The 24,854-nt window shown below is 37.5% G+C and overlaps 1 protein-coding gene across 6 annotated transcripts in view; it reads left to right on the top strand.

Moving 5' to 3' along the window:
- LOC136855628 (hexosaminidase D-like) overlaps positions 1–24,603 on the top strand; it is a 54,708-nt gene extending 30,105 nt beyond the window's left edge. For 2 of the 6 annotated variants that reach the window (XM_067132779.1, XM_067132781.1), the window contains exons 11-13: positions 942–1,028; positions 3,334–3,556; positions 4,144–5,356. In XM_067132779.1, coding sequence (XP_066988880.1) covers positions 942–1,028; positions 3,334–3,532 — 286 coding nt within the window. In that variant the 3' untranslated portion in view covers positions 3,533–3,556; positions 4,144–5,356. Of the gene's footprint in view, positions 1–941; positions 1,029–3,333; positions 3,670–4,143; positions 5,357–21,245 lie in introns of those variants that run through there. The other 4 variants (XM_067132782.1, XM_067132778.1, XM_067132780.1 and 1 more) reach the window with 4 other exon arrangements.
- Positions 24,604–24,854: the final 251 nt, after the last annotated feature.

The raw sequence follows: 24,854 nt of genomic DNA, 5'->3' as shown, positions 1-24,854 counted from the left end.
AGCATTAAAAAGTAAGGTTTTCTTATGATTTTTGACGATTTTCGACGATTTTCCGGCTTTACGATGATTTTCGGGTTACAACGCTGTAAAGAACGGAACCCCGTCAGAAACCGGGACCGGGAATTAATTATATAATATATATATATATATATATATATATATATATATATATATATATATATATATATATATATATATATATATATATATAAAATATAAATAGAATTAATTGATAACTGAGAAATACCATACTGTAAGTACAGTACTATCTAAGGAAAGATAGGACAAATTTTGTATGGAAATTGCAGCAAATTTTCTCTGTCACAACTTTAAATATTAACTACATTTTCAAGGCCTGTGTATAAACTGATCATTCTTTATATATCTGAGTGTGATATTAGTAATTAAACAAGATCTGTGTAATACTTAGCTCACTTAATGACAATTTGTTGCCCAGACTCAGAGGTGACTGATAAGTAATGAAATTTGATAAGTTTAGGTCAGTCATGTTGAAGTGCCAGTTTGATTTCCTTTACTAACATCACCTCCTTCTGTGATGAAATTCACCTGCTAAAAAATTACTATACACAGATGACAAAAATACTGGTATTAGTGATAAAATTGTATGTTTTGTTATTTGCCGTGATGTTGTATGTAATGTAATGTTCAGTGTGTTTCTGTACTAAATGTATGATCAGGAATATTCTAGATTGCAAAAAATCCCCTGTATTCGTAAGACTACTTTGTTTTGAGAAGCACTTTTTATGGAAGACGAAATGTAAGATAAATTAAGCTTTTTGTCATGTTTTTGTGAAAAGAGGAAGACTGGAAACACTTCATCTTTTTATTGTGGTGCATACGATTTGTGTACATTTGGTTATTGGTTAGCTTATTTGACCTTTTGAAAAAGTTTTTCGCAAAAACTTTAATCCTTCTTGCAGGATGTTAGGCTGGTTCAGTGATTACATGAGAGCAAGGAACTTCACAAATCCAGTCCAGGTTGAAAGTATCATGAATCCTATTAATGAGTGAGTATTATGGTTTGTTTATTAAGAGCTCAGTCCTTTTCGTAGCAAGTAGAATTTTCTGGTTGTTAATTAATGGTTCCTTTAAAATCCAAAATTTTTACGTATTAGTGGATATATATTACAGTAATATATAATAATATAATCTTCCCTGGAATAGCAGCCCAGGGAAGTCACAGAGCGCCACCATAAGGTTTGCAAAAAAAAAAAAAAAAAACCTCTGCAGCTGCCAAAACAGTTCCAGAAGACTCTGAGAGCCTCCTCTTAGTTACTTTCAGAATAGTGGATGAGGCTATGACAGAAAATGCCTTGCATGGAACTCAGAAATGGCAGTCCCATCTGAGATTTTGCCCATAAAGGCGCTAAACTCATGGTTGGCCATATTGACGTGGAACTTTTCCCCATTCAAAAGGAAGGGCAAGTGTTGTCCATTTCTTTGTGGAGTTGCCAGATACTTGGATAATGGAAATGAATAACTTTATATTAAACATTTTCTTCTGCTTTCCAGTAGCTGCAAAATTCCTGATATCTGCCTTTATATGATTACTATAAGAGTGAAGGTGCAGAAAGTTGGTGCTACCCAAATGGAGGCATTGGTTCTTTAGGATAATGGAGGTACCATAATTTTCATTGAAACAGAAAAAGGTGTTGCCTAAATGGTTTTGTTGCCATAATAGCAGGGAGGATGACCGTCTCCTTTGGCGGTTCCTAAATGCCTGTCGAAGGAGGGACAAAACGCCATTTCTTATTGAGGGGAAAAACAGCTCTGTTCAGAAAATTTCCACATATTATAGAGTGACTGGAGGCGTGTATGGCTCTGAGTCATGCCAAGCTTTCTTAGGCTTAGGAAGAGGAAACTCAAGGGTGTTGTTTGCCAGGTTCCCCTTTTCCAAGAAGAGCATATATTATAACAGTTTTGTTGTCAGGCTCTTTCAATGAGTCCAGCAACAACAGAATGTTCAAAAAGGTCCTGATGGAAGGGGAAGAATAGAGTAGGAAGGTTACATGGGAGAGTGATATGTTGAGGCCTGCCATTGCTTCCTTTTGAGCCTTAATGCGACACTCCAGAAAATTATAGAATGCTCCCCCATAGGGCCTGCATAAGTGTTCTGGCTACAGCAGCAAACATTGTTCTGGATGATTCTGGAAGGAAGCCAATTTAATAGCTACTTCCAGGATAATAGTACACTTTTATTTCTATATATTTTTCTTTCATTTATTTAATAATTCTTTTATTCCTGTTTTACAGCATTCCTTTACGCACTACACGATTTATAACTGTTATTACTATGCGATGCTGAATGCTTCATTATAACCCCCTCATGACCTTGGCATCTGGTACAAAAGGAGGATTATGTTTGGTTATTTCTCATTAGTTTCTCCTATACCATTTATTTTAATGATTATACCGTTCATCTTTTGTCTTGAACTCATCTTTTTCTTATAAAATTGCACATGAAAATGAAATACTTTGATGGAATATTGTCAGTAATGATATTTATTACTATTTATGTATTGTATTTTCAAGACTGTATTTGCTCATTGACTCATCCACTTATTTGTTTACCAGTAAAGCCTTGTACTACAGTTGCTGTAGATGCAGGGTGAGTTTTTGATACTTTAAGGAAAAAGACAGCAAATATGGTACTTTATAACTACACCATTAACAGTTCTCAGTTTGACTATTTGTGGATAGGTAACGTGCTTAATACTGGCATTAAAGTTTATAGTTGTTTTTTTTCTGAGATTCATTAATAGGAAAGAATGTGTTCCACAATTCATCGTGCCTTGGTAACTCTTATGATTCTGGCACCAGCAGTTAGCTATTGTGGATTTGGCAGCCACCTGATCTCTAGGGGACTTAATACTGCCTTGTTCAAAATGTAGTATAGATTTGTTCCCCCTCAAAACATGTCACTTATAAGTAATCTTTTTAGGATACTTGTACCAAAGACTCGTTTGAGATATCTTATTATCTTCGAGGTTACTGCACTGATTTTTATCACCAACTTGATCAGTTCTAGTGGAAGAGATTGCTAGAGAGTTTCACATCTTCCACTTGAAAAATGAACCAACGTATGAAATAACGCTTAAGCCCCCAAAATACAAACTTCAGTATGCCGGGAATTCCCTCTTTCCATCCCCTCTGATGTTTGTTCCCTGCAGGTACTTTAGTTTTATAAAGCAGCTGATGGAAGTTTTGATAAGAGAAATTCTGTCTTTAATAATACACTGTTCTGGCAATATAACATATGCAAGGTAATAGTTTTATATTTAGGGAACAAAAAATTAATTTTCTTCCTTTTAGCCTCCAGCAAAATCTTCTGGAACTGAGAAATCATATGACGTCATGGATGTTAGAGGTATACTTTGAAGACACTGTCGAAGAATGGCTTGGCTGCTTCATTGACCCACTACTTGACAAGCTAAAGAATATTCTTGAAGACTGCAAAAAACAGATACTTATTGGAGGTAGAGTTAGAGACTATAAGAAAATTGACTTTTGAGTTTGATGAAGTCTCCATGCTTAGGTATGTCTTCACTCTTTGTTGTAATTTTGTTTCCAAGTTTATATATATTTTGGTACAGTTTCAACAAGTTTCATATGAAGTAACTATCCAGCATCTTTATCAGTTTCACACAAGAAAATAAGGTGCTCGTTTTCTGGGTATTCCAGGTTGTTATATCAGTTTTGTCTTAGTGAACATAATTCCATTGCATGAGAGTCAAGTATGTAGAGTGAACATAATTCCATTGCATGAGAGTCAAGTATGTAGAGGCTGATTTAAAAATGTAATTGCATTTGAAGAAAGTCCCATACTGTAGCACTTTACTTGACAACTTTTTATCACTATTAGATGTGTCAGTCATGCACACCAGGTACAGTACTGTATTGCATACTGTCATCCACGTTTTTAAAACTCTCTCATTTTCATAGTGAGAATTACCACTTTGACAATATTGTAATGTCTCCTGGCTTTTGTTGGTAAAAATATTTATGGAAATGAAATGCCTGAACATCTGCCCAGGTTCTGATGAGAGATGGAGATGGATCCACCTTGGAAATTTATTCTAATTTTGACAATTGTTATTCTTTACAAACTTGTTTTTTTTTCAGCATGTTGTGATTAACAAATTACAGTATGTGGACAAAATTTTCAAGGGTTTGATCCAAGATTAGCTCAAGAAGAAAAATATTTGGAAAAACTTAGTTGAAGTTTTGTGGCGGTGAAAGATCAGACCATAAATGGCATAACTTAGTTTTTAGGCGCGTGTTTGTGTGTGAGTGAAAACTTTTCCATAAATATGGTGGTGAAGAATTTAAGACAACACATCATGTACTGGAATAGATAACAGGTTCTGTTTCAGAATTATTATAATTCAGTATATTTTGCCAAGTTCTAAAGGGCTCTGGAACCCTTTGGTTGTCAAGGTACATGATTTTGTTTATTTACTAAATTGCACTAAAGTTGATAGTGAGTTACTTCTCTTCAGACCTGTTAGATGAAATATCTTTTGTACCCATGAAATTGAACTATTTATGGGAAATTAAATGACATCTGTATTCTACAGATCCATGTGAGCTTTAAGTTGCTGGACATATATGCTTTCACTTCGGAACATATGAGTACATGTATATGTAAAATTTTAATATACTAAATTACTTTTGTTCATATACAGAGCAAAGCGTAGGTCTTTATGTATGGATAAAATCTCTCTAGTGCAGCTGGATCTGGTTAAAAATAGAACAAGGTTTGGTGAAATGAGTGTATCAGCCAAGGGGGGGAAGAGTAGGCGGAGCTTATGCCGTGACTCTGCAGTTACCTCTCAACTGCCCTCAAGCAAGACGTGCGCTGCCCTTTCTGGCATAGAAGCTGGTTTTCTGTGCACTTCTTGTTCTTTCTTTGCCTTGGTATTGTTTTTTCTTTCTGTTTTTGTGTTTCTGTGATATATTGTGATTATCAGATAGTATGTATATGCATTCGAGATGCAAACCCATGAATCATGTAAGAAGCGCTTTGCCTCGGAGGAAATGCCCTGGGGTAGGTAACAACCCTTGCTTTTGTTATCTAGCCCCTCTTGATACTGATCCCCATTTGACTTGTAGCAGATGCAGATCTAATGATTGCAATGTAGTAACCCTTGTTAAGAGTGTCATGATTGGTCTCCGGAGCAATGGAAGGGTTTTGGTAAGAAGATATGCAAGAGGAAATCGGCTCTTTGTCATGGGAAGGCTCTAGGAAGGGTGTGGGAGATCTTGCGATTGATTTAGCTGCAACTTGGCAGCAGCCGGAGCGGAGACCTGGGTAGTAGATGTTCTGTGGGTGGGATATCTACTCCCCTTCAAGTTTCCTCCTCCTCTTTCCAACTTTTCATTCCATCAAAGAACATACATTCAGGGCTCGCCGAAGGATCTAGCTCTCCGAGAAGAAGTGAGGGTAATGATGGAAAAAGGAGCTGTGGAGGTCATGAAGGATTGATTCCCAGGTTTCTACAGCCCGATCTTTTAGTGGCAAAGGCATTGGGGGCTTGGAGACCAGTCATAGACCTGTCTTCCCTGACCCTTTCATCAGGAAGACTTGGTTCAAGATGGAAATGTTCCATACAGTTCTAGCAGCCATCAGGAAGTCTGGCTTTATGCTGATGATAGATGTGAAAGATGCGTACTTCCTGTACTTCCAAATTCCAATCCATCAGTCATTTCGCAATTCCTTCGCTTTGTTTTGGGACAGACAGTGTACCAGCTCAAGGTATTCTGCTTCTGCCTCTCTACTGCCCCACAGGTGTTCATGAGTGTTTACCCTGGTTTTGATCTGGGCTCATTCACACGGGATACGCACCTTGAGATACTTCGACGACCAGCTGGTCTTGGCGAGTTCTCAGGTAAAGTTGATCCAAGACAGAGACCGTCTACCCCAATTTTGTCACAGCTTAGGGGACGGCAATAAATTTGGAGAAGTCAGATCTTATGCCCAGCCAAAGAGCACTGTACCTGGGCATGCTAATAGACACAGCAGCGGCGAGGGTCTTTGCATCAGATCCACGCATTGACAAGTTCAAGACCATTATACAGTCCTTCCTTTCCAGACAAAAACATCCAGCACGTCAGTGGCAGATCGTTCTAGGTCATCCATTGTCCTTGGAGAAGCTTGTTCCTCATGGACGCCTCCACCTTCGATCCCTTCTGTGGAGATTGAAAGTTTTGGTCCCCATCAAAGGATTCTTCCTTCTTCCGAGTTCCTCTCTCAAAGGAAGCGAGACAGGGCTTGGCATGGTGGCTGGATGACAGGAATCTGACCATAGGAGTGCCTCTTCACGCTTCTTCTCCAGAGATTTTGTTCTCAGACACCTTGAACGAAAGTTGGGGGCCACACTTGAAAGATCTTCTAACTTCAGGTGTGTGGGATCATCAAGAAAAACAGCTTCACATCAATGTCTTGGAACTAAAGGCGGCTTTCTTAGCCCTTCAAGAATTTCAGGAATTGGTGATGTGGCACTCCATAGTTCTAATGTCTGACAGTACCACGGTGGTGGCATATGTCAACAAACGGGACCAGTCTCCCGTCAACTTCATGAATTGACAGTACAACTGCACCATTGAGCAGTGACTCACTCAATGGATCTTTCAGCCAGACACATTCCAGGTATGAGAAAAGTAGTGGCAGACAAGCTGAGTCATCAGGGTCAAGTGTTGGGGACAGAGTGGTCACTACACCTGGAGGTAGCGAAAAAGTTGTTCCATCTGTGGGGAAGGCCAATGATATATCTTTTTGCAACCTGATACAGCAAGAAACTGGTGGTGTTTTGTTCGGTTGTCCCAGCTTGGGCCATGGCAGAAGACGCTCTGTAACATCCTTGGGATAATGTGGTTGTTTACCCCTTTCCTCTCTTTTGCCTGATTCGTCAAGTAATCAACAGGGTAATGATATCTCAGAACCAGAATCAGAATGACCCTGGTGACTCCCTTGTGGCCACATGCCAAGTGGTATCCCGACCTGCTGGCACTGCTGACTGAGGCACTGAGGGAGATTCTTCCCTGGCACAACTTCCTTTGTCAACCACACATCGAGAGGTTCCACCAATCTGTAGGGCCCCTATCTCTTCACAGTATCTCCTTTGAGTGAGGCTTTTCTTGCAGAGTGCAACAGAGATGTCTGGCTATCTCAGGAAATCTTCTACAGCCGTGTACCTGGGGAAAAGGGCCGTCTACTGTGGTTGGTGTTGTCAGTGGGGTTTCTTTCTGGTTTAAACTTCTATTCAGCAAGTAACTGATTTCCTTGTATTCCTCCGTAGGGAGAAGCTACTTTGTGTTTCAACCATTAAGGGCTACAGGGCTGCTCTAGGGCTAGTTCTGTGCCTGAAAGGGGTAGACCTTTCCCCCTCATGGGAGATCTCTATACTCCTCAAAAGTTTTGAACAGTCCTGTTCCCCAAGAGAACTTAAGCCTCCTAACTGGGATTTGACCCTGGTCCTTAGCAGCCTCTCTCGTGCAGCATATGAACTCTTATGGGGTTCATCAGAAAGAAATTTGACCCTCAAGACGGTTTTCTTACTGTCCTTAGCCTCAATGAAGAGAGTAGGAGAACTTTGTGGCCTCTCTTTTAATGTCAAACACTCGAGGGGTTGGGGGTTGGTAGCCTTCTAATTTTTCCCGGAATTCTTAGCTAAGACTCAAAATCCTTCAGTTCCTGATGACAGATTTGAGTCCTTTTTGACCCTCTCCTTGAGAGATTTTGTTGATAATGATCCAGGGGAGTTGCTTTTGTCCTGTTTGGGTTTTGCAAAGCTATCTAAAAAGGATTTGACATCTCAGACCTGAATGTCGAAGAAATTTTGTTAGCATGGGCCAGAACAAGAAAGAAGTGTCCAAGAGCACCATCTCCTTTTGGCTATGTGAAGTAGTTAGACGATGTTAGGGGCTTTGACCATTCCATTGTTTTCAGAAAGAACCTGTCAGTTCATAGGGTATTGAAGGCTGGTACGTGGGTTCGTCAAACGACCTTCACCACCTTCTACCTACAGGACATTGTCCATAGGTCCTTGGACACTTTTTCCTTGGGTCCAGAGGTGGCTGCTCAACAAGTAGTGTAGCTCATCCAGTGCCCCTAGCGGGGCAGGTTGTATCTTGCCTAAGATGTTGGTTTAAAGTGAGAATGAATGAGGTTATTGGCCTTCTTCCTTTCTCTTTTTCTTCTCTTCCTGCAGGCTAGATACAAGTGAGTGAGAACCTATTCTAGTTTTTATATTATGATTGTTCCTACGCAATACAAATTCTAGAAATAGAAGCAAGGGGAGAGAGGGATTGACAATAAAACATTGGTTTTGTTGTCTCCGACAATTACAGGTTCTTTTCTTCCTAGACACAATGTAGACCGGAGTTCCCATTGTGTCAAAGCTCGGATGTTTGGCTGTTGAGTAATCTTTCATTTAACAGATCAGAGGCATATGACTCCTTCCCATGCTCTAACAGTTGACCAGGCAGTGAGCCCAGGTGAGCTGAACCACCAGTTTGTTGTAAAGCTTACTTTATTTTCCCACCAAAAGTAAGTCTCCCCATATGTCAAGACCTGTTTGTTCCGTATATAAACAAACGACAAATTTTTAATCAATTTGTACTTCTGATAACTAACAAACCTGAGGTCTTTACGCAAATGGCCCACCTCAAGCCACCCCTCATATGGCTACCTGGCTTGGAAGATAACTGGCGAGTCACGGCACATGTGAAGGGGAGAAGAGGCCATGCTCCGCCTACTCTCTCTCCCCATTGGCTGATACAAGGTCATGCTCCGCCTACTCTCTCTCCCCATTGGCTGATACAGTCATGCCACCAAACCTTGTTCTGTTTTTAACTGGATCCAGCTGTGCTAGAGAGATTTTCTCTTACATAAAGACCTCAGGTTTGTAGTTAATGAAAATACAAAATGATTAAAAATTTTTCATATTATTCAGTGTAACCTTCATAGTAGTGTATTAACCTTTTTGTCTGATGAAGCTGTTCACGAGCCATTTGAAATTTTGTTTGTGATTTCATTTTATTACTGCATATACCTGCTATCCTTATAAACCTGAATTTGTTCAGAATGACATTTAACATTTATAAACCATCTCAGAAGGTTGCTCAGTGAAATTTTTGTCCTGTTGAACCACCAAAGGCAGTAAAGCTGCTGATTGTTGCAGTGTGTTCATGATCATAGCCTTGCATAAGTCGTGGGGGGAATGCATACTTTTTGGAACATTTAGTGTAATATATATATATATATAAATGACAATATTTTGCAAGTGTTTTATATTTAGTGACATAATCTATCACTTACAATGATCAATTCTAAATTGACCCTCTACATCAATTTTTTTATAAGAAAACCATGTTTGACCCAGCAAGCTGATTTTACCGTAAGTGTTTTAGCACAATGATTACAGATCTATCCTATCTCTTTAGTAGTTATTGTTTAGCAGTTGTTTCCCAGGCAGCTGAGAAAATATGTAAGTGGATAATCCTTTCAGCAACATTATCAGACACTCTTAAATGTTCCACATAACTAAAGGTGGATATTGCTAATTACTGAGTTAAGTATTAATCAGTGGATATTGCTAATTACTCAGTTAAGTATTAATCAAATTCACAGTCTTGCAGATCAAGAAAGTTGAGAGATATGAGTTGGGTGATATGGCTGGACACCGTAAAAAGGATTTGGAAAAAGTATCTTACCAATATACTGTACTATATCATTATAAGTTTTGTTTGTTACTGGTAGGTCTGTAGACAAAGGAGAAAATAGGAGTTAGGTCGGAAATCATTTTAGTAATTAACAGTAATCAAAGGAACAAAGAACTATTTTCAGTGGTATCCAGACAATTTTTCAAAAGGAATTGTTCGAAAACAGTTGTTCGAAAAGTAATCGTTCAAATCACAATTGCTTGAATTAACAATTGTTCGAACTAGCTTATATAATAATTTTTCATCGTGAGAATGGAAAAATTAATTATCAGAGGATATTTATAACAAAAAGAGGGGAAAAAATAAAACGGACACGAATTTATTTTCTAAGTGACAATGTTAAATAAAAGAGTTGATTTACTGTATTGAGTTTTCTAAAACAAAACATCTGCTAGTTTACAAACTAAAATTATTTGAAATGGCATGCAAATAATCAATAACATTCTGGTGCTCGAAGAATTTATCATTGACAAGCGCTCTGCAGACTTCCGATATTTCTTTTTCCCTATGTTGCACTCAATTCCACCTAATAACTTTTGGATATTAATTTCATTCAGCGCCTTTTCTCTTCTCAGTGCTGATAAAAATTTCTAGATAGTTGGATGATAGCCAGAGACTTGTTGCCGAAATGCTCGGTGCCATCCCTCGGTAGTGTTATTTGTCCTAGGCAAATCTTCTTGTACGCTTTCAAAACGGGACCACATCTCAATTTTAAACTTAGGCGGGCGACATGTATTCCTACGACCAGGCCACCCAATCCAGGTATCTTGATAATAGTCGACTATGGGTAAAGCTTCAGCTGGATACATATTTTCTTCCATTAGTGTATTGAATGTTCCAATGTCTCTATCTGCAGGAGTGAACGGAAGGGCTAACAACGTGCGAATGTTTGATGAAAACTCATCATCAGTGTCATACCTTCGCTTGAGGCCGAATTCACACACTTTTCTCTATAAACACTGACACAAATGTAAAAACACCGTAATGATTACTAGATGGCAAGTCTTCCTTAATTGCACTTACTGTAGTGGGCTCAAAATCTGTGTTTACAGAATTAGCATTTAAAGTTGGTGCTATTGTTTTAACATTCTAAGAAATTTAGTATATGTTTCTACTTTCTTATTCGGTAATAACATAAAAACCAAAGGTATGACGTAGCCCTTTTTTCATGCCATGAGTGGTGTAAAGCTGTTCAAAAATAACTGGCACAGTTTTGAAGGTACCATCCATAAAATAATGCTTGCATGAAGCAAGCACGCTTAGATTTTTCTGGGTGGAAAATATCAGAATTCTTTCTTCTACTTCTCCAGAATCGAATAGTAGAAAAGGTTCGCCCTTGTTTGTTTTTGTATGTTCTTCAGAAAATATTAATTCGCTCCAATGATAAACCACAGCCCTCCCTGCCCCACTCGACAGATTGATCGCTTTATGCTGCTGGTTTGCAGTAAAGCGGCTGCAACACAACCACTCAATTCAGAAGCTACGTTAGAAATAATACAATGAGGAGACTCTTGTGTTGATTTTGTGTCTGTCTTCACTTTATCTAAAAACTTGCATACGTCAACACTTGTCGGGTTTCCAGCATGAATATGCTTGCTGGAAGTAGAACTGATTGAGCCATCAACTGCCATAGCACTCTCTGCGCTTCTCAGCAAAATGTGTGCATTTCCAGTCGACCTTTGATCTTACTTGCTTGTCCTTGACATATAGGAATCCGTCCATCAGTGGCATGTCCCTGCCTTTCTCACTTTGAATAAATTCAACCATTTCTTTGCGAAGGGTGTATCCTTTAAAATAAAAAAATTCTTATTGAGTTTTCTTGGAATACAGCTATCAAATTACATTTTCGAAGAATTGTCCGTAAACTGTTGGTTCGAACAATGACTAAATTGAACAAGTGGTTTTCGAACAATTACTATCTAACAGTTGTTTTCGAAGAATAGTCCGTAAATCATTTTCAGTAGTTTCAAGGATTTTCTCAATGTGGTAGACGTGAGTGGGAACTGTCAAGATATTTGATATTAGTTATTTTGAAAACACAGTATTTAATATGACATCCCTTAAGGTCTTTGTTGTAATACTGTTATTGTAATGTCTTCATTTCTAAAATAATAATGGCAAAACAGGATGAAACTTTCTTGGAGAAGAATGCATAAGAAGTGATTTTAAGGAAAAAGAGCATTACAGTGTACTATGTTATCAGGATTTGGTTCCGTAAGGAAAAATGTCTTTTACTAATTTAGTTTGTAGGGTTTCAAAATTAGTGACTGAGCTTTTAGTATAAAAATTTGATTTTGAATGACATGTGACATGGGTAATTTTTTCATCTTTTTTAAATGTTTATCAGCATGCAGAAGGAAACCTTACATTTGTGTACTTGATAGTTTCTGGATTACGAATGAGAGAAGAATTCCCATCGTGTTTCCTAAGAAGATCCGTGGTACATGTAAACTTAACATTAACAGGGCCAAAGCTAGAGCAAAAAATTTGAGAGAATGGCTCATTAGTAAGTAGAGTGATGTCAGTAAGATTAGTGGAAATTGTTGGAGACTGGGCAAGCAGTTTAGATAGGTAGCTCATTGAGATTGGCAGCTTTTCACTTGGGAATCGCTCCAACTTAACAAAAGTCCTTAGGTTTTTGAGGTAGGGTATTATTATTAAGCAGTTTAACCAATCTAGCAAGTTAGAATATTTTATGCATAAATTTTAGGGCTGGCTGTCAGAGTAAGATAAGATGGTGAGAATGTTAAGTACAGAAATATGGCAATATAAGCAGTTTAGAATTTCAGCTACTTGGGTTCAGTATTCAATATAGAATATTGGGTAGAAGAGGAGGTTAAATTACAGATAGCAGGGGTGCAGCATGTAGCTAAAATGGTTGGTTTCAGAATTTTATTAAAGAAAATAAAAGTATTTATTAAAGAAAATAAAAGTAAAGTTAAGGCATAGTCAATCACCATCAGGCCAGTGGTTACAAACAGTTGTAAAACAAGGAGAATGACAGGGATTGGAGAATAAATAGACGATGTATGCAAGTGTGTTTTCACTGAAAGTTAAGTATATCTTAGTTTAACCAGACCACTGAGCTGATTAACAGCTCTCCTAGGGCTGGCCCAAAGGATTAGATTTATTTTACGTGGCTAAGAACCAACTGGTTACCTAGCAACGGGACTTACAGCTTATTGTGGGATCCGAAATGTGAATTCTGTATTTGATAACGAATGAGATGATTGAGGTAAAGAAGTAATGTCTTTTAGAGATAAATAAACTTGATATTAGCTGTGGCTAGCATCGCACAGTGACTTAAATGTTGAACATGTGTTTTGGGCAGATATGGGAGTGAAATAACACTACCCCAAAAAAAAGAACACCCCAAGAATGCTATGGATGAGATTGGATTGAAGCAACAGAAGTTTTTGAAAAGTTGGCTGGTCTGGAGAAATGTTGGGTGATTGGATTGTACCATGGTTGAAGGATGATTCTTGTACAGAGGCCCAGCGGCCAGAGTGAATGAGTGGTCGAGCGTGATCTTATCACCCAAGTATTTCCAGTTAATAATAGGAAAGGGTAACAATTGTAATGAGAGAAAGTATACATGAATATCTACCCAACTTTAATCCTCCTCTTAATTCTGTCATTTTCCTTTGGTATGTATTCTGTCATAAGTGCAGTGATGTGAAAGAAGTATTTATATATGATGTACAGGCAGTCCCCGGTTTATGACAGGGGTTCCGTTTTTACGCCGCGTCTTAAACCTAAAATCGTCGTATACTGAAAAATCATCGAAAATCGTCAAAAATCCTAAGAAAACCTTATTTTTAATGCTTTGGGTGTATTTAAAACGATGTAAACTGCATTTATATTGAGTTTTTCATCAAAAAACCACCAAATTTTTATTTGCCGTTTTGGAGCCATATTTCTTCTGTCGGATCGCCGTAACCCGAGAAATAATTTCTGATGAATATATTTGAAAAGCGTCGTAACCTCGGAACGTCGTAAGCTGGACCCGTCGTAAACCGGGGACTGCCTGTATTGATATTTTTGGCACAATTCTGGTAGTTACCAAGACTGAATCTATATTAATTTCAAGACCTAAATAAGCTTCTACAATAGCCTACTGTGGCTTTTATCAAATACTAGATTAATTTTTGTAGCAACTGTTGTTTTCTTTATCATTAGAGCATTTGAAAAATTATAGTCTTACATTTTGTAGAAAAAATGTTTTGGGAAACATTGAGGTATCACACTATTTTAAAATGGATGTTTACTAAATGCCACAAGATTGTGATTTTGAAAAATAGTGTCATTTATTTTTAAATATTCCTTTAGAAGAGGCCACTAGAATCGTTTGTAAAACGGCCAGTGAAACATTAAAGATAATCATAATGGCCGAGATATTTTACTGAGTAAATTGAATACCCACTGAAAGGCTCCCTGGAAGAGTCCCGCAGTCAAGTTCGGAAACCTTGGATGGAAACGTTCTTTGTCAAATTGGAGGATTTATTATGTACTGAAAGCCAGCATATAGTAAAACAAATTTGTAGAATAATTTAAATTTCATTATTTTTCTTTAGGTTATATTTACCCTCACTGTTTGAATGCGTCCAGTATTCCCCCATGATTATTGGAGAAAGGTTGGGAATATGAGATAATACTGCCTCATGTTATTACCAATTTTTTTTTTATTGCCCAAAGGTTAAGGAATACTGTATCATGATTTGCTCCCTTGCATATGCCGTTGAAAGATTTTGGTGCATTTTTAGAATTCTGAGTACTGTAGTGAGAAATCAGGGGAGTTTGTATACATGTACTTGGGATGATAGTGGATATTTGTACTTAGTGTACCTACATAATTTCCAAGTTTTGGGTTTTTTTCCCTGTTTTCATTGACTGTTATCTCTGTTTTTCAAGGTCTGTTGTATCCTGTGGCCTAAGGGCTTAATCTTTCTTTTTTTTTGTATCCCCATTGGTCTTTCTTTTAAAAAAATGGCCATATTGATAACTACTGGTACAATCAGTTCTTGTGTCTCCTTCATGAACCAACGTGACTACCCTCAAGTTACATTGAATGAGCTTTTTTTTAGGAGGCTGATAATACCCAAATGTATGTATATAGATAGGAATAAATTCAGGAAACTGTACTGTACAATTCATCTTTTGTAGCACTACTGCTTATTCCAGGATATCCAATTTATGCGAAGGAATGTCCTGCTTGAAAGTCACTGTTGCTAGGGGGAGGGATGGTGTTGATAACAGGTTAGAATAAAGGTGGTAAGCAGTGCTGATCAATATTAGACAATTTTTGCACGTATTTGAAAGCTAGTAAAATTAAATGTCCTGGATGTTCATGGCTAGGTAATTCAAGGTTTGCTTGAAAAGTTAATGAATCTTCCATGCCCAGTTGTAAGGTAAATTTTTTTAATGAAACTGTTCTTTGTCATACTGATGATTAAGGTAGGATTTTTATGCATTTCAAAACCCCTTTAACTCTCTAACAATATAATCAAATGCACAAGATCGATTAAAATATTTTTTCCATAAAAATGATTTTAGTTATGATCACTTCTGTTGTTTACAAGAATTGCTGAAGGGATTTTGTGTAAATGATACACTATTTAAAATATGTTTCAGTACGTGTCAGACTTAGTTCACTATTTAGAATGAAAATGAAAGTAGTGCAGTTTTGAAGGATAACATCTTTGTGTGTAATTCACTTTTAATCCATGACCCAAGTTCAATCAGATTAAGTGTAAAGTAAATATTGTGGTTTCACAGATTGATTAAGAAATTAAGGTTCATAGAGAATGTTAGAAGTTTAAAAATTTAATGTCAGATTTATGATGAGTAACATAATGCATAATTTGGTGTGAAAATTAAAAGAATTACTGTACCGTAGGCATGCACTTCAATACACTATTAGCCTGCCTCGGCTTTTTATGTAATTGGATGAGAAAGAGGGTGTATCAGTCATTTGTAGCTATATTTTAAAAATGCTCAGAATTGGTCTTTTGATTTTATTGTATAGAGAAATCTGATATCCAGTCTTAATGTCATTCAAGAAAAATTATGGTTTGTTGTGTATAAAGTTCTGTGCAATGTTTGAGACCTCAACTTACTTGATTTACTTCATAATTTGGTTCTGTAGGTTGTGTTCCAGTGTAAATTCCATCATTTTGGCTCATATCTCTGTGTTCATCTTTCAGCAATCCTAGTACTCCTGATTCTTATATTCCCTGCATCTCAAATGAGATCTGTAGGGTTCTTGTATCTTTGAGGCAGGCAAGTCATCTGCACCAAACTGTATTGAGTTAGACAAAATTAAGAGATTTCACTCAATTTTGATGAACTCATAGAAAGTGTAAATGAGAAACATGGCCTGAGTTTTGACTTGAAGCCTTGAAATCAGAAAGTTTCGTGATCTCTATCCATTTTTACTTCAATTTGTTAGCCTGTCACTAAAAAGATATTCCTCTTTGTGCGTTTACTGTTACGTCGTCATTGTACCTAGGTATAAGGAAGCTGCTTGAGCCTTTTTCTAAACTCTGCTAATATAGCAAATGACAGCCAGGTACCTAATTCTACCTTCTAGCTATTTTCTAGTTTAGATTATTTAACACAGAAGGAAGGCACCTCATCTTGTGCCACAGCTCATGACCTTTCCATGTTTGTTTTAGCAGCCTCTCTGTGTGAGGGTAAATTTCAGCATCAGTGTCTAGCCTGGTATCATCACTGAAAGAAGATAGAAAAATTCAGGCATCAAGAAGGGACTACATCAGTCAAGGAACAACAGACTTTGCTGATATTCATAACTCAATTTGTGAAAATAGTTCCCAAGGTTTTTTACACCAATGATCATTCTAGATCTACCTCAACAAACATTATACTACCTCCATGCATCAGGAAGAACAGATTTCATTTCCTTAAGGTGGTAGGACTGAAGTATCTTACAAATGCATTCCTTCATAGCATCCACCTTAAGCAAACCTCTTGTTCCTGGGCATCTTGTTCTTCAGAAATAATGGCAAAAAGCAAAGCTTACAAATCCACGGTATAGAACAGAAAGTGATCCTCATGGTTTTGACTGCTTCTATAATTGTATCAGATTGCTCAAAGTAATATTATTATTCTTCACTGGTTCCAGCAGTGTGAATGGGGTCTGCTGTGATCCAATCCTAGGATAGTCTTGAAGACTATCCTAAGATAGTCGTCATTTGATCAGGCGCTTGAGATCCTTTCTGGACAAGGTGACAACCTCCATGAATCTCAGAGTAGTCTCCGTGCCTGAAAGTGGCCCTAACAAAAGTTGTATGTAGGCAATTTATTGCATATTTCCTCAAGGAAGTTCTACTGTGACCCAGCACTCCCTACCAACTGCATGTCATCTTTTGCAAAAACTTGTTTACATTTCACTTTAACCTTTGGAGGCCGTCAAGTCTGTCTTTGAAGAAAAGCTTTTGGTCTAAGGCTGTCAGATGTATCTTCACATCAACATGTCCTCCACTGAAGATTTGCTCAGCAAAGTGGTTGAGTTTTGTAACTAGCGTTTCTTTCTTTTATGCCAAGTTTCCTAGGTAGTAAACTACATTGACCCTATAGACACTGCCATCTGACCACAATCAGGAGCTGAAAGGGACTCTTTCGTGGTGCCTTTTCCCTTGGTGAGTAGGTCTCATTGTTTCTGTAGAGGTGATGTACCTCTTTATTAAATTTGGGAATGGATATCTGCACAAGTTGAACTTCCTGATTGGATGAAGTCCCCATGGTTACCACTCCAGAAGGTCTGTCTGTAGAATTTGTATTTCAGTATGCTGTTTTACTTATCATTAACTGAAAAAATATAACTGTGAGTTGCATGAGTTAATTGCTAAATAAAAACTTCAGAAAGTGATAGTTAATAGGTCTGATTGTCCACAAACTTCATTATACAGACGTTGAGATAACTGTTCAGGTATCGTAATTATTCTTGATCTTGCTCTCTCAGACTATGGTCATTTGGGACACTGGAGGAAATGCATGTATACTAGTAAAGCTGTAATATCTAATGGTGGGACATATGCTGCTACTCCCTTGATCCTTTATCACCCAGTATTAGAAGTTGAAAGCCCCTTACTTGTGTTAAAGAGGAATTTTGATGACACCAGCTTAGATACCAGTTCATCTTCTTGATAATTTGATATGGTCCATTGGTTTCATAAAAGAATAGACACAATTGTCTTTCCCCTTCTATTTCATGTTCATCTTAATCATCTCTATAATCATTTTGGCCCACTACAGACCATTTTTATTGCACTTTGAACTTCCAGGTGGGTATCTGGATTGAAACTAACTACCTGTCAAACCCAGACAAACATTTTAACCAACTTTGGCCAATTTACCAGGTTGTGAGAGACAACACCCCGAAGGTGGCTGTAACTAACTCAGAATCCAAGCTCTTTGTAAGTACAGGTTCACAATCACTTATTCAAAACCCCTTGGGGCCAGCTGTGTTTCGGTTTACGGATTTTGGAACTGAAGCTTGCTCTGTAATACAGAGTTTTATTTCCAACAAAAACATTCTGTAAAATTAAAAATATACAGCATCAAAAAGAACCATAATTTGTGTATATGCTCATGTATCATCCAATTGTGTATCATGTAATCCTTAAAATTCTGCCCCCAAACATGATTTCATCATGTATAATGTGGGATACATTTTTGGTAGATTAAAATGTGCAAGTTTTTTTTGGTAGATTATGCTAAGCTAGGTTTTTTATGCCTATCTCATTTTCGTTAGATTCCATTGACAGTACATATTATATCTCAGTTTTTAAACAAAAGTTCAGTAGGGAAATGCAAATTGTTGTGCTGTACACTCAGCTAGGCTTGCCAAACTTGTGGCTTGTTTGAGAATTTATTACTAGCCTGTTTCTTATAATTAACAACCATTTACTCTAGCATGATATTGGTAAAATGCAATCAGTTATGATTTTAAGAATATAAATATTACCAGAAGGCAAATGGCACACGATTGCTTTTCTTATTTTATATGTTAATACTGTAGTATGACATGTAAAATATATATCTACCATGCTGTCAGTTGGGCACCTGACTGATTGGTCTGTGAGTGGAGTTTCAAACTGTGGAGAGAGGTAGGGAATGGAGTTGTATTTGTGGTTTACATATTCACCTCATGTTTGCTCTCTTCTTCATTAATGTCTTCTTGATGTAGAGTAAATGGTGATTTTTTTCTATTGGTGGAGCTCTCATGATATCCTCCTTAGCTTACCAGTCTCTCTTTGTTTTCCTGTATGTATCGTTTCAGTCTGGTTTCTGACAGGGTAACTCTTTATCTTGGGTAGCCTTGTAACACCTGCCTTGCCACCACTCTCCACATTTACTCTGTGGAAGTCGGTAATCCTCAGTTGTCTCTGTTCCGTGACTGGTTCTCTCACTTTACAACCAAGCCTCAAGAGTTCTCGCCATGCATCCACTTTTTGTAATTCCTATAATCTTATATCCTTCAAGAGGCCATACTTTCATTTCGTTTGGGTTTAATCCCCACTTGTTTTGATCTTTCGATCAAGATATTCCATGTGGTAAGAACATTGGAGTATCTCACTCCTGTGATTATACTTTAGCCATTTGATGAGGGTTGATGTTTCCCTTATTCAGCAGCATAGCTTACAAATTTAGTTTTCCTTGAGATGCATTATATTTTTTTATTCATACTTTATTCATATTGATCCTTAAAATTTTAACATAGTAAGGGTGTTTAGCTTACTCACATGACTATTAGTAAAGTATACCTATTCATGCTACAGAAATGATAATAGAAGACATCTGTCACTGTGTAAAAAATTTCTGTGCCCATAGATTGTACTGGAAAGACTGTGTTCCAGGTTTTTATTGTTGTTCTTGCATAGTACCTCTGCTAAGTGATGTTCATCTGCCTTTAAGGAACACTTCATATACAAACTGCTTCTGCTAGTTTGTGAAAACTGTTTCCTTCCAAAACAGCAGTGACCTGAAAAGTGTTCACATTGGGTTGTTGCAAAGCCAAAGCCACTCTGTTGGGATGAGGCAGATATTAAAGAGGCCAAAAGATAGTTCACGAAAATGTATGTGGCAGGTGGTAAGAAAAATGCATTGCTAAGACTGCAGCATCATTAAGTTATGCAACAAACAAAGAAGCATTTCATAGATTTGCCATATGAATGAGCTTAACTGTAAAGCAAATAGTGTGCATTCAAGGGCAAAGCCTAATTTGACCAAGTACCAAATTGGAAAGTTTGATTTGTATTTGTTGAAATATGCTATGGGGCTCTTGAATACTGCATTGCACTTAAATTGCAGTAACTTGCCAGATAAAGGGTACATTGTTTTTATTTAACTTTGTCATTAAGCTCACCATTTGCACTACCTTCCACTTGCTTTGTAGATTTTATGCCTCTGGGAATAATTTCTGCTGCTAAGTTTTTCGTATCGGTTGTCTTATTGGCCTGTATATTGGCAAGAATACATGAATGATAATGAAGTTTTTACATTTTTTTTTTTTTTTGTTAGACTTACTATCTTCTTGGGAATATTTGCTTAGATTTGGTGTGTATCCAAGTATGGATTTGAGTGCAAGATTTTTCATTGCGTTGTTTTCCCTGATGCCTATCTAAATAAAATGGCATCTACTTGCAGCTGGAGAAAGAAAACAGAAGTGTTGGTGCACATTTGGGTAACTGCTATTTGCCAAGTGGTCATGAAAGAAAATATAAATAATGCAAAGTACTTGGAACACTTGTGATTGCCTTTGTAGAGATTTACAATTTCTGATTGCCCTTTTCTTCAGTCTATCCAAATGTTTTTTATAGTCGTTATGTTTTACTAACGTTGCAGTTCTTGCTTGTCTTTGGTATTTGTGTTAGTGCCGAGATTAATATTATATGCTTTTGTATATTTTGCTTCAGTTCTTTACATTGACAATACCCTATTGATTGAAGCCATATTGTATTCTTTTATTTTTATTATTTAGCTATATTATTTATGATGATATAATGTATATAGTAATTTTATTTTTGTATATGATCGAATTTTTCCAAGTAATTCTTAAGGGAATAAGAATTGTGCAGTTTTAGGATGAAATCTATCCAAGCTAGTGGTGAATCAGTGTCTTTTTCAAAGTGTGTCTGGATGAACCAGTGCAAAACTGACAAATATTTGAAAGTTACGTATGTGTAATCACAAATTCTGTAAATGCCTTTTAATCATTTAGTCACATGAACATTGAAAAGCACTGCAGACAAGTGAATTTTTGTGTACACACAGCAGGACTTGAATCTAACCTGTGGAATGTGTTCTGTCTTTCCTTAATTTAGTTATCAAGTTAAAACTTTAGAAACCACTTTGTTAATATTTTAACTCTTAAATTCCAGAACAAGTTTTACTTTACCTGTGAAGCTGCTGCATTTGTTTATATTATTGTCACCCTTAATATTTTATTTACTCATGTTACCAATTTCTTTTTTTGCAAGTCCAAGAGGATACATAACGTGTTACCATTTTATTTATAACAAGTTCAACAAGATATATACAGTATTCTTATTCTTCAGAAGATGAACCCTGTTCATACGGAACGAGCTCTTGGCGGCCACTGACTTGACATTCAAGCTTCCAAAGAATGTGGTGTTGTTTATATTTTAGCAATGAGGCTAGAGAAAAACTGAAGAAGATTGAGAAAAATGAGGATAGGGCCAAACCAAAGGAAGTCATATAAATGCTAGTAAGTACTTTGTTTTCAAGATGTCAGAATTTTACACACACAAAAATGTAATTAGTGGTTACATAACTGAAGTGTTAGACACTGCTGTAATGTTTTAATTGTTACATGATTAAATGTCATCAGCAGATAAAGAGGTTCATTTTTCTGAAATTGTTTGGAGTGGGTATTATATTCTGATACTGGCTTTGTAAATATTTTAAAGTATGTATAATGAATCTGTTATTCCTTTTAAAACATTGCATGTAAAGTGAACTGATGGTTTTAGAATACTCAAAAGTTGTGTACATTAGTGGTGTTCCAAATAGTAAAATTGCTTATTTTTTCCATTGAACCTGATCATGGGTAAAGCTTGTAGCATTGCTTCAGTACAGTTTTCAGCATTTTGTTTTTCATCCATCCCATTTGGTCTTCTCTTAATAAGTTGTTTAAATATTTTAGACCTTAGAAAAGTTTTCTTAGAGGAGATCAATTGGAATGGATGAAAAACAAAATGCTGAAAACAATAGTACTGAAACAACGCTACGAGCACCACCATTGAATGTGTTCACTGGGAGAAAAACAAACAATTAATACCACTCTGAACACCAGTGAGGTACAAAACTTTTGAACATTTGAAAACCACCAATTCACTTTACAGTACTTTGTTTCATTTTTATCTCAAGTTTATATTCTTTAGGTGAGCCATAGGAGCCTTACAGTGTGACTTGAATAATAATAATAATAATTTGGGTAGAAGACCTTTTCTTATTGGAGTAAAATGAGACAAACAGCTGCTCAACTGCATTAAGTTTCTTGTTTGTTTTTGCTAATTGCCTTGAAAAGAACATATTTTATCTGACCCAACATGAGAAGGAAATCATATGACTATTCAAGGTTCATATGTATATTTTATGAAGATATTTGGAGTGGGGATATACTTCTAGTCATATTCAGCCAAAAATAATCAACAATGGAAGGATGCGCTGTATGATAGAACATGCAGATGGGATTGTAATGTAAGTGTATTTTTCATTGGTCAGTGCTTCTGCCTAGTAAACTGTTTCTTGACTGGTGACTTCTAAGGTGGTATCAATGCATTGGCTCAGCCTGGGTGAGACTGGTGTCATCTTTGCTTGTTGTTCTCAGGGTGAGTCTGTAGATTTTGTACTTCATCTTTGCTTACTATTGCTGTATATACTACAGTCTCTTGAGAGTTGTAGTTGGCAGCGGCATCAAAGATTTCAACTGCTCAAAGTAATGTAGGGTGTTCTACGGTTTGTTGTTTTCCTTGAATTGCTTAATTATTGCGACTGTCTAGATGACAAGAGAGACGCTTGGAGGAACAAGTAGTTGATCGTATTGATGTGCAGATTTGGGCACCTTCTGTTTTGGTATTTAGATTGGTATACAGCATGGTATACAGCATTCCACATCTTCAGATTTTTGGGACACATGCTTGGCTTATTTTTAAGATCTGCTATTCAGTAGTTTTTATTATAGAAGGTGAGGGTGATCTTGATGATGTTGGAGGTGGCAGTGACAAGGTCTTTAATTGATTCTTAAGGGCTGCTTCATCATATAATAACACTGGTATACTATATAGCCCTAATAGAGCACATTTGCTATTTTTTCTGTGGTTTAGGAAAAACAAACAAAATATGGCAATATCTTTCAATAATAATAATAATGGTAAACTTTGTTAAAAAAAATGGCACTGTTGAACTTATATTGAGCCTTCTCAGTTTGGCATGTAAGTTTCTTTGCTTCAGCTGAATTGAAGGAGTTTACAAGCCAAGTTGGGAAGGCGCATTATAAGCTCAGCAGCATACAGAATTCCATTCTTTTTGACAAATTCTTCTTCAAAGAAGGTCTTCTCCCAAAGTAACAGTACTGTACAGTAGTAATATGACAAATTTTTAAAGTGTAATTTGTATTTTTCCTAACATACAAACCTTAAGTCTTTACATATGGGTTTACCTACATCGCAAGCTAGGAATGGCTGTTTAACAGAAAAACAAGCTGGTTACTGGTAGTTGGCTACCGATGGTATAGGAGGAAGCCCTGCCCTCCAGTTGGTACACATTCGCCTTACCTTTTGGCCCAGGTAGCAGAATGAGGGGTGGCTAGGGGTGGGCCATTTATGTGAAGACTTCAGGTTTGAATGTTAGGAAAAATACAGATTACTTTAAAAATTTGTCATCTGTTCCTACAAGTATACAAACCCCTGGTCTTTACATATGGGAGACTTACTTCGTGGTGGGAGGATTCTGAGCAAGTCTCTGAACTGACTGGTAGTCCACCTCACCTGGGGCCTCTCTTCCTGGTCATGTAAGAGCAAAGGAAGGAGACCCATGCCTCTCATCTGTTGAACATGTGTAATGTCCAACTGCCAGACTTCTGGGCCTTCCAAATTAATGGGGTGTAGCATCACTGATTCAAAGAAAGGCTTGATGCCCCAATATTGTCAGGGACAATAAAGCTGAAGGCCTTTGCATCCCTATTAATCCAAATTGAATTAATCCAAATTGAATTAGAGTATACTGTAGATAGGATACTCAGTCATCTAGAATACCTGCATTCATGCCCATCCAGCACATGATGGCTTGTTAACCATCCCTCTGCCCAGTGGGACAGGAAGGGTATACAAGATAAATGTTGGAGGCCAGTCCCACACACACACACCCTCTCTTTTGCAGCTGCACACCTTAGGCGAGATGCCACCTGTCCCCAACGGGAGCTGGGTGAACTACATGACTGCTGAGCAGCTACCACAGAACCAAGGATCTATGTGCAACATCCCTAAGGGAAAAGGGGAGGTGAATGTGGTCTGTCGTTACCACATTCCCGTCCTTAGTAACTGTCCGATAGGGTCTTCCTGAATGTGAGGGGCAGACCAATGCCCATGACCTTGCAAAATCTCACCTGGTACTTACTGTTGTCCACCACGTCAGCTGTGGAGTACGCCCATTTGATCATCACACGAAGTCAAAAGAAATGGTGGTCTTGGATACTGCTTCTAGGCCGAGCCGGAACTAACGAGGAGTTGTCAGCACTCACATTTGAAGGTCGTCCTTCCTTAGTTGGTAACGCGGTTACTTCGTAACCACCAGGGTCCTTAGATTCAGAATGATCATACCCTGTTGATCACCCAGGAAATCAGACAGAATGGCAGGAAGGCGTAAGCCTCAAGACTTTTACTGTGAATGCAAAACATGTCTCATAGACAGTAACAGCATCTGGTATTCCCAGTCAGTTACCCATGCAATTACTGTACTGGCCAGACCCAACGTTGCTCAATTTCGCTGATCAGACAGAAGCAGTGCTTTCTACGTAGTATGGCTGTTGGGTGTTTATGCCCATGGTCCAGAAAGACAGAGCCAAA

The sequence above is a fragment of the Macrobrachium rosenbergii genome, chromosome 32 (genome assembly GCF_040412425.1).
Source record: "Macrobrachium rosenbergii isolate ZJJX-2024 chromosome 32, ASM4041242v1, whole genome shotgun sequence".
Classification (NCBI taxonomy): domain Eukaryota; kingdom Metazoa; phylum Arthropoda; class Malacostraca; order Decapoda; family Palaemonidae; genus Macrobrachium; species Macrobrachium rosenbergii.
This window is presented reverse-complemented; position numbering and strand designations above follow the sequence as displayed.